Genomic DNA, 14,309 nt, shown 5'->3' with positions numbered 1-14,309 from the left:
TCTGTCAATTTATCCAGATCCCATCTCCTTAAATTCCCCCCTTTTTGCACTTTCTTCAGTTTTAATCTACAGTTCATAACCAATTGATTGTGGTCAGAGTCCACATCTGTCCCTGGAAATGTCTTACAATTAAAAACCTGGTTCCTAAATCTCTGTCTTACCATTATATAATCTATCTGAAACCTGTCAGTATCTCCAGGCTTCTTCCATGTATACAACCTTCTTTTATGATTCTTGAACCAAGTGTTAGCTATGATTAAGTTATGTTCTGTGCAAAATTAAATGTGATCTACTAAGAGATACTGTGCAGTTTTGGAATATGTAAAAATTGACTATAACTTCCAGCTCTTGTCCAGCATGCTGTAATTACACATGTACCAGATGTACAAACTGTTTTTACATTGTATTATGGTAACTTTTCTGTAGCCATACCAGTGACAGAAGAAGGAATAATATGTCAGCATTGGGAGCAAACATCAAGGCTTCTAAGTTTTTATGTAATGTGAGTTTATATGTGCACATTGTGTAAAAGATACTGAAATCATTTTCAAAACATAACTAGTGACTGATGGTTGCAAAAATTTCTCTGTACAATAGTAGAATATTTTGCCTATTAATTAATTACTGAAAAAAGCAAATTGGAGCAGCCTGATAGAACTGTAAAAGGAAAAGTTTAATGAAAAGATTATGAACTATGAAGTCATAATTTTTTTGAACTTTTAAAGCAGTTCTTTAATTTGGGAGAAATTAGAGGAAAGATGCGTTGTTGCTGGACAGTATGACCAAACAAAGCAGAGCAGTAGACAACACACTGAACTTGTATTAGGGAGAAATGAGGGATCGGTTCTGTTTCTGGCCATCCTGATTAATGTTTCAGTGATTTCCCTAAATCACTCCAGCCAAAGGTCAGAATGGTTCCTTTGAAACGATGTGATTGAATTCCTTCTCCATCCTTGAAACATTCATAGCTTGTCCCTCTCAAATGACCTAAATGTCAATGTGACATTAAACCCTAATCTTCCTTCTTCCTTCCTTTGGACAGTATAAGAAGTTATTTGATGAGATAAACAAGATGCAGGGAAAAAAGTTGGAAATATTAGTGGACTAACTGTAACAGTCAAGTTCCAGAGACTTGTCACGAGAACAAAATTTGGTGGGATGCAAAAATGACGATAAGAATTTGGAAAATATGAGGTATTTGGTTGGAGGTTAAAGTAATCAAAATTATGACACTATATATCCAATATGCGTGGAGGGATGCGATCATTTATCTGTTACACAAGAAAAGAGACAATACAAATGTCAGCAACTACAGAGACTTGTTACTCCTTACACAGCATTACACTATGAAACAGGGAGTCATATATAAGCAACTAGGAGAGCACTAAGCGGGGTTCAGAAATGGATGATCATGTGCAGAACAAATGTTCATGCTGTGACCTTGATCAAAACCAAATCGCTAGCAGAAGGTAAGAAGTGCGTCACAACATTAACTGATTTTGAGAAGACGTATGACTCCATAGACTGTGGCGCATTTGAAAGTACTGACAGAGTTTGAGAATAGATGACAAAAGATAAGCACTTGTGCAACAGTCATCATCTAACACACAGTTACAAGCTAAAATATTAAGAGAGCTATGTGAACCATTAGAGATCAAAACAGGAGTAAGGACAAGGCAACAGCATTTTGCCAATTCTGTTTAATTATATCATGGAAAAAGTAATCCAAGAATGGCAGAAACAAATGAGTCAACACTATCCCAAGTGGAAAGGTATAAGGCTGACTTAAATTATGCTATTCTTTCCAAGATGATTTAATATATTTTAAGCATAATCTGGACATTGTGACCAAACAAATAGAAGGTGCAAAATTAACAACTGAGAAGGCAGGGTTGCAAATTTCTTTTGGGGGAGGGAAAAAAAACAACAACAACAGAGTATGTGAATGTAGAAGCAAAAGATCCGACGTGGACAACCAATACAGTGTATCGTGACATCAGAAAAACACAAAAGTTTAGTTTCATAGATGAGGTTTCCACCTAACACACAAGTGAGAAGGCAACAATCAAAAGAAGAGCTAGAAACATAGAGACAGTATTCAAACTGTGTCAGAACACTTATAAATCCTAAGCACTGTCTTATCAAAAGCAAATCCTGTTTGGGTCCCATAATTAACCCAGAATGTTTATAAACTACAGAAACAATTGCCAAAAAAGTGCTATCAGAATCAAAGGAAGAATAAAGTAAATTTTTAAATAATATCCTAATGGTAAAAAATGTTACAGCTGATGAATTTAGATTTCACTTGATCTTTCAAGAAACTACATGAAAAGTTGGTGAAGATTCAACTACTGTGCAATAAAAAAATTAAGTTGTATTTCTGTGGACAGAAGAAGAAATTGGAAAAGGTTGAAAATAAGATATTGGCTTGAAAAAAATTTTAACTCTGCAGTAGAGTGTACGCTGATGTGAAACTTCCTTGCAGATTAAAACTGTGTGTCGGGCCGAGACTTGAACTCGGCACCTCAGGCAAGTGCATGACCAACTGAGCTACCCAAGTCAGACTCACGACCCGTTCCACAATTTTACGTCCGCTAGTACCTCATCTCCTACCTTCCAAACTTCACAGAAGTTCTTCTGCGAAACTTGCAGGGCTAGCACTACTGGAAGAAAGGATATTGTGGAGACATGGCCTAGCCACAGCCTGGGGGATGTTTCCAGAATGAAATTTTCACTTTGCAGCGGAGTGTGTGCTGATATGAAATTTTGTGGCAAGTTAAAACTGTGTGCCGGGCTGAGACTTGAACTAGGGAAGATATTGACTTACCAGGTGATGAAAGAAGTGTGTCAGGATCTAGGAGAGTGAGAGATCCTCCTCCTCCTCCTCCTCCTCCTTCTTCATCTTCTTCTGAGGTACATGTGTTAATCTTCAATTCGGGACCTGTTTCAGTGATGGATACTCTGTCAGCATCTTACCACAATGTGACTTGATGGGAGAGGTCATTTTTATAGTCAAAGCTTACAGCCATTGTCTGCCTTGTAACTGAATTTCTTTTTCTTTTTTAAAATTATGTTTTTAGTCTCATGGTATCAGCTGGTTTTGATTTCATAGCAGTCATCATAAGCTTGTTTGAATATGTTACATAGTAACTTGTCAGAGCATAATGTAACAGTCTGTTTGGGTGTTCCTGACTGATTACTGTGTAATATATTGTAATCATCTGATGATGATTTGCTAAGAAGCCAAAACTGGGTACAATACCATTTGTGTGACCTAAAGCTGGAAAATATAATTTAAAAAGAAAGAATTAATTTTCACAATCTGTCTGGGTCTTTATAAACTTTTTATGGTTTTTTACATTAAAGGGGATGTTAAAAAAACTTTGTTGCTGCAACGCACACATAAAAATGTTATCATATATTTCAGTATCTCTTCTTTTATTTTTCTTCCTTTATAAATTTTCTTTGTCTTTGATTATTCTTTCCATCAAAAATGTCCATTTGGAGTCTCTCTCTCTCTCTCTCTCTCTCTCTCTCTGTCTGTCTGTCTGTCTGTCTATCTACATTCTTGGCCGCTGTGCAGTTATTTTCATCTATAAATCGCTTTTCCGCCTACACCTTCAGTAATATGAACAGTTCCCTTGTTTTAATCCCTTTGATGATCTTAGAGTCAACAGTCATTGCTACCCAAACATCATTGTGGCGCCTTATTGTGTGCTGATTTTGCCCAACATGCTTTTGAAGTGCAGAAATAAGATCTCCCTCTAGTTCTAAAGTAGTTCCCAGTTGTCTCATGGCTTTCAGGTGAGTTGCAGTTTGTTTTAATTTTGCGTGACTTTCATGTTCTCTGACAGACTTAATTCATGAGGTGAGTAGTGCCCCATGGTATTGTCCAAGTTCCGAGGTTTAAACAAATGGCAATTACTTATCAGATGTAATATCTGGCCATGAATGGGTGAATGTTGACTAATATGTAGAATACTTTTCAGTTATGTAAAAATTTATTTGCTTTCTGTTTACTGGTATTCTCATGCCTGTTGCTTTAAGAATGCTAGCTAAGCTTTAATTCATACTGTGCAGACTTTGAACGCCATGACGACGATGAGCTTGGATTTCGGAAGAATGACATCATCATTATTATAAGTCAGAAGGACGAACATTGTTGGGTTGGTGAACTGAATGGATTGAGAGGTTTGTTGGAATGATTCATTTTTATAGTGGCATACTTCTATCTTTTTAGTACTATATTTTGCTGCTTTTACTATACTTGGCCTAGTTTCAATCTTCTTTTTTTTATGTTGCAGTAAGTACTTTTGTTGGGTATTTTAGATTGATTGAATATATGTTTACAGTATTTTATTGAATATTGTGTATAGTAAAGAAGTGTTATTGCAAAATCAGTGTCAGTTATTAGGTCTTTCTTTGTTTCATTTTGTCTTGGTCTGTAGATTTTATGCATTTTGCTTTAATATGAACGTGGTTTATTTGTTCTTGGTGAAAGCTTACTGTTTTCTGCATTTACTAGTCACTGTCATTATTATAGTATTATAGAGACTATGATACAGCTGTCTTGCCCTATGTAACTTTTCATGTTTTTCTGTTCAGATAATTAATTAAAAATCAGGACAAGTCCTCTTAATGCCTTATGAAGTGAAAAATATGCTTTTCAAAAAAATTTCAGTTATTGCTTTTTATAAATTATCTGTGTTAGGGAGATTGTGTGTGCATTTAGTGAAATGAAATTTATAATTTCTTTGTGTTATTTGTACCAGTATATTGTGTCATTTTGTTTAACCAATATTTTGAGTAACTGTGATTGCACTTCATAATTTTAGTTTCATGGCCAGATATTCTAATAAGTTGCTCCGTAAATAAGATATATTTACTTTATTTACCTAACTTCTCCTGTTGTCACAACTTTTAATATTCTCAATGCCAAGTTCATGGAATTCACAGGCTACACACCATTTGAAAGTTGCGAAACCCATAAAAATTATGCACTGCAGTATTTAGCTTTGAGTATCACTTTCACCCACAATTTTGGCTGCCTTGGACACCTGCAGGAGAGTTCTGCAGTCCGTGGATATTTGAGAAGTGATGTTGTTGTGTCACTAATTGTGCACTACGGCTGCTGTTCGAAACCGTATGTCACTGGGTTTATGCGTTTTGGAAATCACTGATGTACTTAACTTGTCATTTTAGATCACAAGGAATGACATTTTGTAGTCATTTCAATAAGTGTAATCCCTTTCATGTCTTTTATATCATGGAACCCCTGCTTTGTTTCTGTAGTGTGTTGTAATGCAACATATTTGAAATTGATTATTTGCAAAAAAAATTTACAATTACTTCAAATAATATTTGTTTGCTTCAAAAGATATTTCAGAATTAACCCAAAAATTTCTTAGGGGTACTTAAATTTAAAATAACAATCAAAACAGGAATTTTAAATTTAAATTTTAATGAGACGCAACAGTAGAGGATATTCATCTTTTTAACTGCACCAGAATTCACTAACAGCAGAAATTTATATTTTGCTTCCAATGATGAGTCAGATGTAAGATTAATAAAAGTTTTGCATTCTTTTTCTGATCAGATGATTGAAGGTTATGCATTGACAGTAAATGGGTATTTAACTGATAATTCATTTTGATATTTAATGTCATCATCATTGTAAAATACTAAAAATACTAATTATAAGTTTAATTCAAACCTTTGAGGTGCTGAGTAACTATTTCACTAAATGTCACTCCATTTAGACCCTTCATCATTGCCAAATAAAAACTTCGCATCAAGAGTTTAATGTCACACTTACGTTGCAGAATTAAATCACCAACTGTAACAAAACGGAAACAGATATTGTAATTCTATTTTCACACACATGAATTGTGAAAAAGTCATTACTAAATGATGTATAGTCTTTTCTCACAGCTATATTACTGTAATTACAGATGAGGAAGCTATAAAGCTTTTAGTGAAACATTAGCAAGAGATTGGAATAAAGCCAAAATAATCCTAATACATATATAAAGTAGTACTAAAGATATAAAGATCTATCACTGTATAAGCCTTCTGTCACTGCTGTACGAAGTTTTTAGTAGAATTCTGACTACCAGATTGAGCACTACACTTGACTTGGCACAACCCATTGAGCAAGCTGGGTTCTGCACAGAATACAATTGACCTCATCCTCACTCTGTGTGAAACAGTTAGTAGAGCAAATGAGTACCATCTTGCCTTTACAGATTTTGAAAAGATATTTGATTTGATCAGTCACCTAACTGTGTTTGAGGCTCTGGCAGAGCAAGGAATAGAATGGGGCTATATTAAAGTCTTGTACAAGGTGTATAACTTTGCTTCTGCCATTTCTTCTCCAATATTTGAGGCTTTAATGAAACAAATTGGTTACACATGTATCATTCAAAGTATTTTCCATCGCTGGCCACTACTTTCTCCCATCTTTCAGGCAATGTACGAATCCTGCGTCGAAAAAATTTTTCATCTTTTGAAGTGATCTACGAATCGATCCAATGTGTGGCTTCTTCATGAGATCGGAAGTGTTGGTCAGCCAGGCCATGCGCCATTGATCTAAAGAGGTGACAGTCAGAGGGAGCAATCCCATTTTAACATTTCCAAGTACATTCTTACCTTTTTTTGCAACGTGGGGTCAAGCATTGTCGTGCTGCAAAATCACTTTATCGTGCGTCTTGTTGTATTGCGGCAGTTTGTCTTTTAATGCTCTGCTCAAACGCATTAATTGTGTTCAATAACAAGCACCTGTGATTGTTTCACTTGGTTTTAACACCTCATAGTACACAATGCCGAGCTGGTCCCACCAAATTCAGAACATGATCTTGGAGTCATGAATATTCGATTTGGCCGTCAATGTGGAAGCATGACCAGGATATCCCCATGACTTTTTGTGTTTAGGCTTATCATAATGAACCCGTTTTTCATCCCCAGTCACAATGCGATGCAGAAATCCCTTCCGTTTTTGCCTCTGAGGCAATTGTTCACAAACACACAACGTCTCTTGGCTTCAGCTCACACGGGACCCAAGTTCCTTCTTTCTGAATCATGCTCATTGCCATGAGACATTTTGAAATGGCTTACTGTGTTGCTCCCACTAATCATGCCAATTTTTCTTGAGTCTTCACTCAGCAATGTCTCCAATTCTGCATCTTCGAAAACATTCTCTCTTCCACCACTGTGACGAGCTACGACATTAAAATCACCATTCTTGAAGTGTTGAAACCACTTACGACACATTCTTTCACTAATAGTGTTCTTACCATACGTACTTGAGAGCATTCGATGAGACTCAGCTGCTCTTTTTTTCATACTGAAACAAAACAGTAATACCTCCCGCAAATGATGAGAATTAGTCTCGTAAACTGACATTTCAATCAAGAACGACTTGATGATGCAGACACAAATTGACTAATGTTTGAATGAGGTGATGTTGACCGAGGTCCAAGGTAACTGCCTGACGTCTGTGATCTGTTTCGTTCGACCGCTACTTACCATTGTCGCCACCTATCGGCATACGGCGGAAGCAAAGTTGTACACCTTGTATAATGTATACAAAACCTCCACAGTGTATGAGAGTGTTGGAAGAAACCAATCAGTTTCCCATTGACAATGGTGTAAAATCAGGTGACTCTATATATATCTCCAAAACTATTTCCAGCAGTACTAGAAAAAGCAATGTTTAAATTGGAAAACAAAGGGAATCCAAGTTCTGGGAAATAGTTTGCTGCTGTAATTGTTCTATTTGCAAATAACGTAGAATAATTTCAAATATTCGCTAGTGAACTTGCATTAGTTTGCTTTGAAGTTGGCTTAAAAATGAACTATTGTAAAACCAAAATCATGAGGAGTGAATGGACACCAGAGAGACATATATCTATTGGAAATAAGCAACTGCAATGGGTCACAGAATATGTCTCTCAGGAATGACTTGTAAATATGGAAGCAGAGTAAAATCATAAATATTTTGACCTGTTCAATTAGCTTGACAAGCTTATGGAAGATACTATTCACTTTTGAATACTGAGGCACCATCTGAGCTGAAGAGACAACTTTTGATCAAAATATACTGTCAGCAATAACTTACCGTTGCAAGATATGGACATTAAATGAGTTCATTGTTCGAAAACTAATTGTAAACTAAAGAGGAATGGAAAGATCAATGTTAGGCTGTACAAAGAAAGAAAGAAAGAAAGAAAGCAGTTGATAACTGATGTGTGATAAAGGTCATTGATTTAATGCAAAGGGTGAATACCTTGAAATGGCTGTGAGCTGATCATGTCACTCAAAGAAAAGTTGCCCGATGGGCAAAACAAGTATTAGATTGAAGCCCAATTTACAAAAAAACTACCAAGGGGAAGACCACCAGATAGATGGAGCAGAGACTTTTAAAGACAGCTGGATTGAATTAGCTATGGGAAGCTCAAGATCGCAGAAATGGAAGAACTTGCTTGGGTCCTATGTTGAACGATGACTCAAAAGGCCACATTACCAATTGATTGACTGTTGATAATGTTATCAGTATCAACCTCACTTTTTCAAATGGAACTATAGTATTCTCACCTACTCATTTTCGAAGAAACAAATTAATAGCATTTAGGCAAAATCAAACAATGAAAAATACAGTATGAAATGTAACAATATTATGAAAGGAGTAGGGGCTACTCACTATATAGCTGAGATGCTGAGTTACAGATAGGCACAACAAAAAGATTGTCACAATATGAGCTTTTGGCCAACAAGGCCTTTATCAAAAAAAGACAAAAACACACACACACACACACACAAAAACCAAAGAGTCTGGCAGCTGAAGCCGGACTCAGTAACTTGACGACAAATGGCGTGTCATACAGATGATTCACCAGTTAACTGGCTTCAGCTGTCTGGCTTCAGCTGCCAGAGATTGTAGTCGTGTGTGTGTGTGTGTGTGTGTGTGTGTGTGTGTGTTGTCTTTTTGTTGTGCCTATCTGTGACTCAGCATCTTCACTATACAGTAAGTAGCAACTATTCCTTTCATGATATTGTTAAATAGCATTTAATTCTTCAAAATCTGATTTGTAGTTTCAGGGAAATTAAAATATTCAAAACTTGAGATTTATCTGTTTTAAAAATGAAATTGATTGCTGTCTTATGTGACAGTTCGCTTTATTATATGGAACTGCCACATCAATCTGATGGGTTGCACCAGCTTTACACAGTTTAGAGAGTCTACTTACAAAAGCGGAATAGTAGATAAAACTGAATTAAAACGGATACTAATCACACTTGGCTACATGTGGCTGGATCGACACACCAAATGGATGCCAAATGGCATGTCATAACGATGATTCGCCAGTTAAGTACATTAACAGTTCTGCCCCTGTTTCTGCCAGAGCTCTGAAAGAAAGATGCACATCAAAAATTGAATAATGTATAAAACTGTGAACTGAGGTTAAAGATGTGTTAAATAATAACTTTTCATTGTGAGTTTAATGTCAAGATACATACTTACATTGTAAAATTACATCAGCAGCCACAACAAAAAAAAGAAATCAGAAAAAAACATATTCATAAACACTACCTTAAAATTCTATTTATGTCATCAAGTGTTTGAAGTGTCTACCATCTACTTTAATACATATTTACAGTCACTGGTGCAAGGACTTCTGGACAGATTGAAGAGATTCCTTTGATATCGTTGCTTGTGCTGTAACAATGCAATGTTTTCAATCCTCTTGGGTTGTCAGAACTTGTGCATAGATTTCACCTTTGAGCTCCTTACAGAGACATGGTGAGCACTTCCATAACTGCAAGCAAGTAGCGAGCCAGGCATCCATTATGCTGGTACAACATACATCTACGTATTTCAAGCAGCCCTTCATCTAGGAGAACCAGTAGTACTTCAGTAAGAAAATGTGTGAATCTTATAACCGTTTAGGTTTCTTCAGTGATGTAAGGACTAATCCTATAGTCTCCAATAATACTACACCAGACATTCACACTAATGTTCAAACTGTCTCAGCCAGCATGGATTCTCAGCAGTCTAGTAACGCAATTTCTCACATTAGTGATTTGTAAAAGTAGCCTCATCAGTAAAGATAATCCTCTGAAGAAAGAATGTATTGTCCTGATGTCATATCACAACTAAGTGACAGAATTCTCTATGGCTTCTACATTCTTGCTGGTTAATGTGCTGGTGAAGTGATACTTCATACAGGTGGAAGCTACCTGCATGCAAAATGCAAAAAATGCTTGGATGACTTACTCCAGAGACACATGCAGTTTCTCTGGACCCAACATGTGGTTTGTGAGGAACAGTTGCCAGAACATCTGATTTGTTTGCTCCGCTCATTGCAGGCTTCCTCCTTATGCTATACGTAGTATTCCTGTCTCTTCCAGTTACAGTTTTTACATATTCACTGAATTGTCATTTTTGTTGGACACAGTCTGTAAATATACCTTTCTGTGTACAACTCAACTGTTCTCTTCACATTCCTTCTGCATTCTCTGTAAAGAATTAACATATTTAATTTCTCTTGGTTTGTAAAAGACATTTATTTTCTTTATACTAATCAGCACTATATACATGTGAATAGCACAGGTAGAATAAAAGTTGCTTTCCTTCGTGCTTCTTGCATACTGGTATCAAGACAGTGCAAACACTCTGTTTCCTCTTTTGACCTGATGCATTGTCTTATTTCGATATGAAATCATAAAACTTCCACATATGACAGCAATATGTTTCCTGCTCAAAACAGGTAAATCTCAATTACTCTGATACTGCTAATAGGATTTTTAAAAGTGAAATGCCCTTAAATTTGTCAACCTCAGAACTATGGTACTAGTAGCTGTTCTGAGGCTGATGACACACCAGTAACCATCCTGCAATGACTCCAAATTGTGTGACAGGGATACAGGTTTCTTGCTCAATCCTCTGATGTACCTTTACGCGTGACACGCATGATTTCAGAGAGTGCACATCCATACAGTTCGTAGGCCTGCTTATAGAGGCCACCTTGGTCGGTCCCTGGTGTGCCCTGTTGAGCTGCTAGAGAAACAGAATTGTATAAGCAGTCACAAACAAGTGCTCAGCCTATTCTTTACACTTTATTACTGTTGTTCAGCCAATGTTTGCAGTACTACCTACAACCTGTATCTAACATGTTGCCCGGTAAAATACTATGGGTGTTTTCTTGCTATGACAAACTTGGTGACAAATGAGGGTTGCGTTTTCTCCATGTGTTAGTGTCAGTGCTAAGTCATCTAACAAACATCTTGCTGGAAGAACTACTCCAGTGTCTCACTGCCTAGCAGCAAGCCTTTGCTGAACAACAGCAGGCTCTCACCACACTGTCAACAAGTGGCGTCTGCATGTTTGTGGCAGGTTACTTTTCCGTCAGTGCAGCCGTCACCCTTTCCAGCTTATGATGAATCGGCTGAAGATTGGGACTCATTATGTAACACAGCTATGCCAACATTTCCAAGTTTTATGCATGGGCGATGCGAACCTGTGTATGGCTTTCTTTCTTTCCTGTCTTTCGCTGAGTATGTATCATTAGTATCAATTTGCACATTTGCAAGAATTGGCCAGCTTATGATTTGATGAAATGTCATTGTGACACATGTGGTACTGTTGTCGGAACTGTCAGAAACACCCAGACCACTCTTACAAAGCCTGGGCTGCAGAATAGCATGGGTTGAACCATCATTGTAATTTTGTCACTAGTACCCATCACGAATCCTACTCTGATCATATGGTGCCTGATGTTATTATTTGCCTGACCCTGGATAGGGAAGTCCTCAAAAAACCACTTCAGTGTGAGAATCCAATGCTTATGGGTGTGCTCTATATAGCACAGTCCTTTGTAAAGTGTCATGGGCCGCAAGCAATCAGATTGCTGATTGGGTGGGTGGGGGGGGGGGGGGGGGGGGAGGTATTGGAAGTTGTTCAGTCAACCCTGTTAGGCATCTTCAAGTGTTCAGGATGATAGGGAAGCCGTTGCAGCAGTACAGCCTTCAACTCAGCATCACATGGGGCAGCATCTGTCATGGCCACAGCAGTAACAGGCAGCGTCACAGCAGCAGCTGCGTGCCCCCTTCTGTCTTGCTCATACTGCTTCTTCCAACATGACTGTGATGCGTGCCTTATGTGTTCAGCAGTCTGCATCAGGTGTCATAAGAAAGGCCACATTGCATCGTTGTGTAGCTCCTCTTCAAATGTGGCGGACACAGTGGTACTGATGGACATAAACTGTATCTGTGTAGTGACTGTTTCCATGAACAAAATTTTTAGGGTGAGCTGCAGTGACTTTAGTAAATGCACAAACATATGTGGACTTGGGCTCCCCTCCCTTCATACAGGTTTCACAGAAGTTGGTTAGCTACATAAAAAGCAGATTCTGATCCTAGGTCTGTTCTCCACTCCTGTCTCTTACAAATCCGTTGTTCGCACTCTCACTTTTATTGTTGTGGATCATTTCCATACCACATATCTGTTTGGGTTAGATGCGTTTAATGCTTTCAGTTTCCCCATTGCCGATGAGGTAACTTTGTCAGTTCACGTTCTGTATCAGCGACTGGAGTTCCTCTGCTCTGAGTTTTTGTCTCTGTTTATGTCAAGGCTAGATTTTGCTACTGTTTTTCATACCCACATTACCATGAAAGAGTCGGGTAACCCTTGTTTTTTTTCTGGGCGCAATAGATGCCTGTTGTATTGTGCAACTCTGTCAAGGCTGAATTAGACTGTTTGCTCAATGTCATTTGGCCTATTTCTTCCCGTGAATGAGCTACACCGCTTGTGATTGTTAAGAAGCTTTGTCTCTGTGGCAACTTCAGCGCACGAGTAATGCACAATCCATAATAGATACATACCCTTTGCCCCACCTTGATGAGTTGCTCGCAAAATTGTCAGGCAGCCACTACTTTTTCAAGATTTATTTGTCAGAAACATAATTCCAGCTCCCTTTGCATGAGGCCACTGCACAAATATCAACGCTTGCCTTTTGGTGTCACTGGTGTGCCCACAATTTTTCTGCATTTTTTAGAACAGCTGACAATCTCCTCACTCAGCTGCATCAGTTAACTCACCAGTATCATTGTTTCATGTTATTCCACAGGAGACCACCTTAGCAATCTCTGATCATCGTTTTATGTCTTGCAGTCTGTAGGTCTCAAGTGCAAACTTGCCAAATCTCAATTTTTTCAGCCAACTGTTGAGTACACAGGTTTTGAGGTTTCTTGCACAGGGATCAAGCCATTGTGTCGCCGTGTTGATGCAGTTGGGGCTTTGCCGTGGCCACCCTCCATTAAGGAACTGCAGGCATTCCTAGGTAAAGTTGCGTACTATCATAAGTTTTTACTGGACGCATCCACTGTTACTCAGCCACTGCATGCACTTTTGTGTAAAAGTGTGCCATTTTTCTGGTCTCCCCAGCTTGTGACCAAGAGTTCTCTTTGCTTAACTCTAAGTTAGTCTACCCCATATCTGGCCACTTTTCAGCTGGATCAGTATCTCGTCTTGGCTAAAGAAGCCTCTCAGCATGGTCTTGGCGCAGTGTTGGCGCACAAATACACGGACGGGTCTGAACCCATTGCTTACCCTTCAAAGGTCTTACCTCCCACTCCGGCAGTCGTATTCTCAGATTGGACAGGAGGCTTTAGTGATTTTGTTCATCCTCATGAAATTTCATATCTTCTTGTATGGTGCTAAGTTCCATTTAATCACAGATCACAAGCCGTTGGTTGCTCTTTTTAACCCTTTGGCTGCTGTGCCGAACAAGACAGCACATCTTTTCAGCAGTGGGCTCATTTCCTCTCCCATTATCATTATCTGATCCATTACTGGCCAAAAGCGCAACACATCAGTGCCGATGCTTTATCTCGCCTTCTGATTGGGCCGGTCATGGTGTTCGATTGGTCAATGGTTTTCCCATCACAAGGGCCACGATAGCATCAGCCGTCCTTCAGATCCTGTACTTATTTGGATCCTCTCGTTTGTGCAGCATGATTGGGTGGAAAAACCCCCTGAGCTGTGCCTTGGATTCCTTACGCAATTACTTCTCCCTCCAGCACCACCCTTCTGTGGTTGATGGGGTTCGTTTGTTTGCAATGGAGGATGCTGCTCTCCAGATTGTAATCCCCACATCCTTACGCCATAATGTACTATGGCTTCTGCATATCGGTCACTGAGGGACCTCTCGCACCAAAACTTCAGCGTGCTGACATGTGTATTGGACGGCCATAGATGGGGACAATACGTGACTTATCGCTGCCTGCACTCCGTGTTCAGCAACAAGCTGCCA

The 14,309-nt window shown here is 38.5% G+C and overlaps 1 protein-coding gene and 1 long non-coding RNA gene across 2 annotated transcripts in view; one reads left to right on the top strand and one right to left on the bottom strand.

The window, feature by feature from the left end:
* Nucleotides 1–14,309, top strand: part of LOC124795180 (small G protein signaling modulator 3 homolog) — a 161,538-nt gene that overhangs the window by 126,994 nt on the left and 20,235 nt on the right. Inside the window, exon 12 of the mRNA XM_047259080.1 lies at nt 4,081–4,191. Within this exon, the coding sequence (XP_047115036.1) occupies nt 4,081–4,191 (111 nt within the window). The remainder of the gene's footprint in view (nt 1–4,080; nt 4,192–14,309) is intronic.
* LOC124795181 overlaps nt 5,554–14,309 on the bottom strand; it is a 64,177-nt gene continuing 55,421 nt past the window's right edge. The window contains exon 3 of the long non-coding RNA XR_007016657.1: nt 5,554–5,836. This is a non-coding gene — a long non-coding RNA (uncharacterized LOC124795181). The remainder of the gene's footprint in view (nt 5,837–14,309) is intronic.

The sequence above is a fragment of the Schistocerca piceifrons genome, chromosome 4 (assembly GCF_021461385.2).
Source record: "Schistocerca piceifrons isolate TAMUIC-IGC-003096 chromosome 4, iqSchPice1.1, whole genome shotgun sequence".
NCBI lineage: Eukaryota > Metazoa > Arthropoda > Insecta > Orthoptera > Acrididae > Schistocerca > Schistocerca piceifrons.
This window is presented reverse-complemented; position numbering and strand designations above follow the sequence as displayed.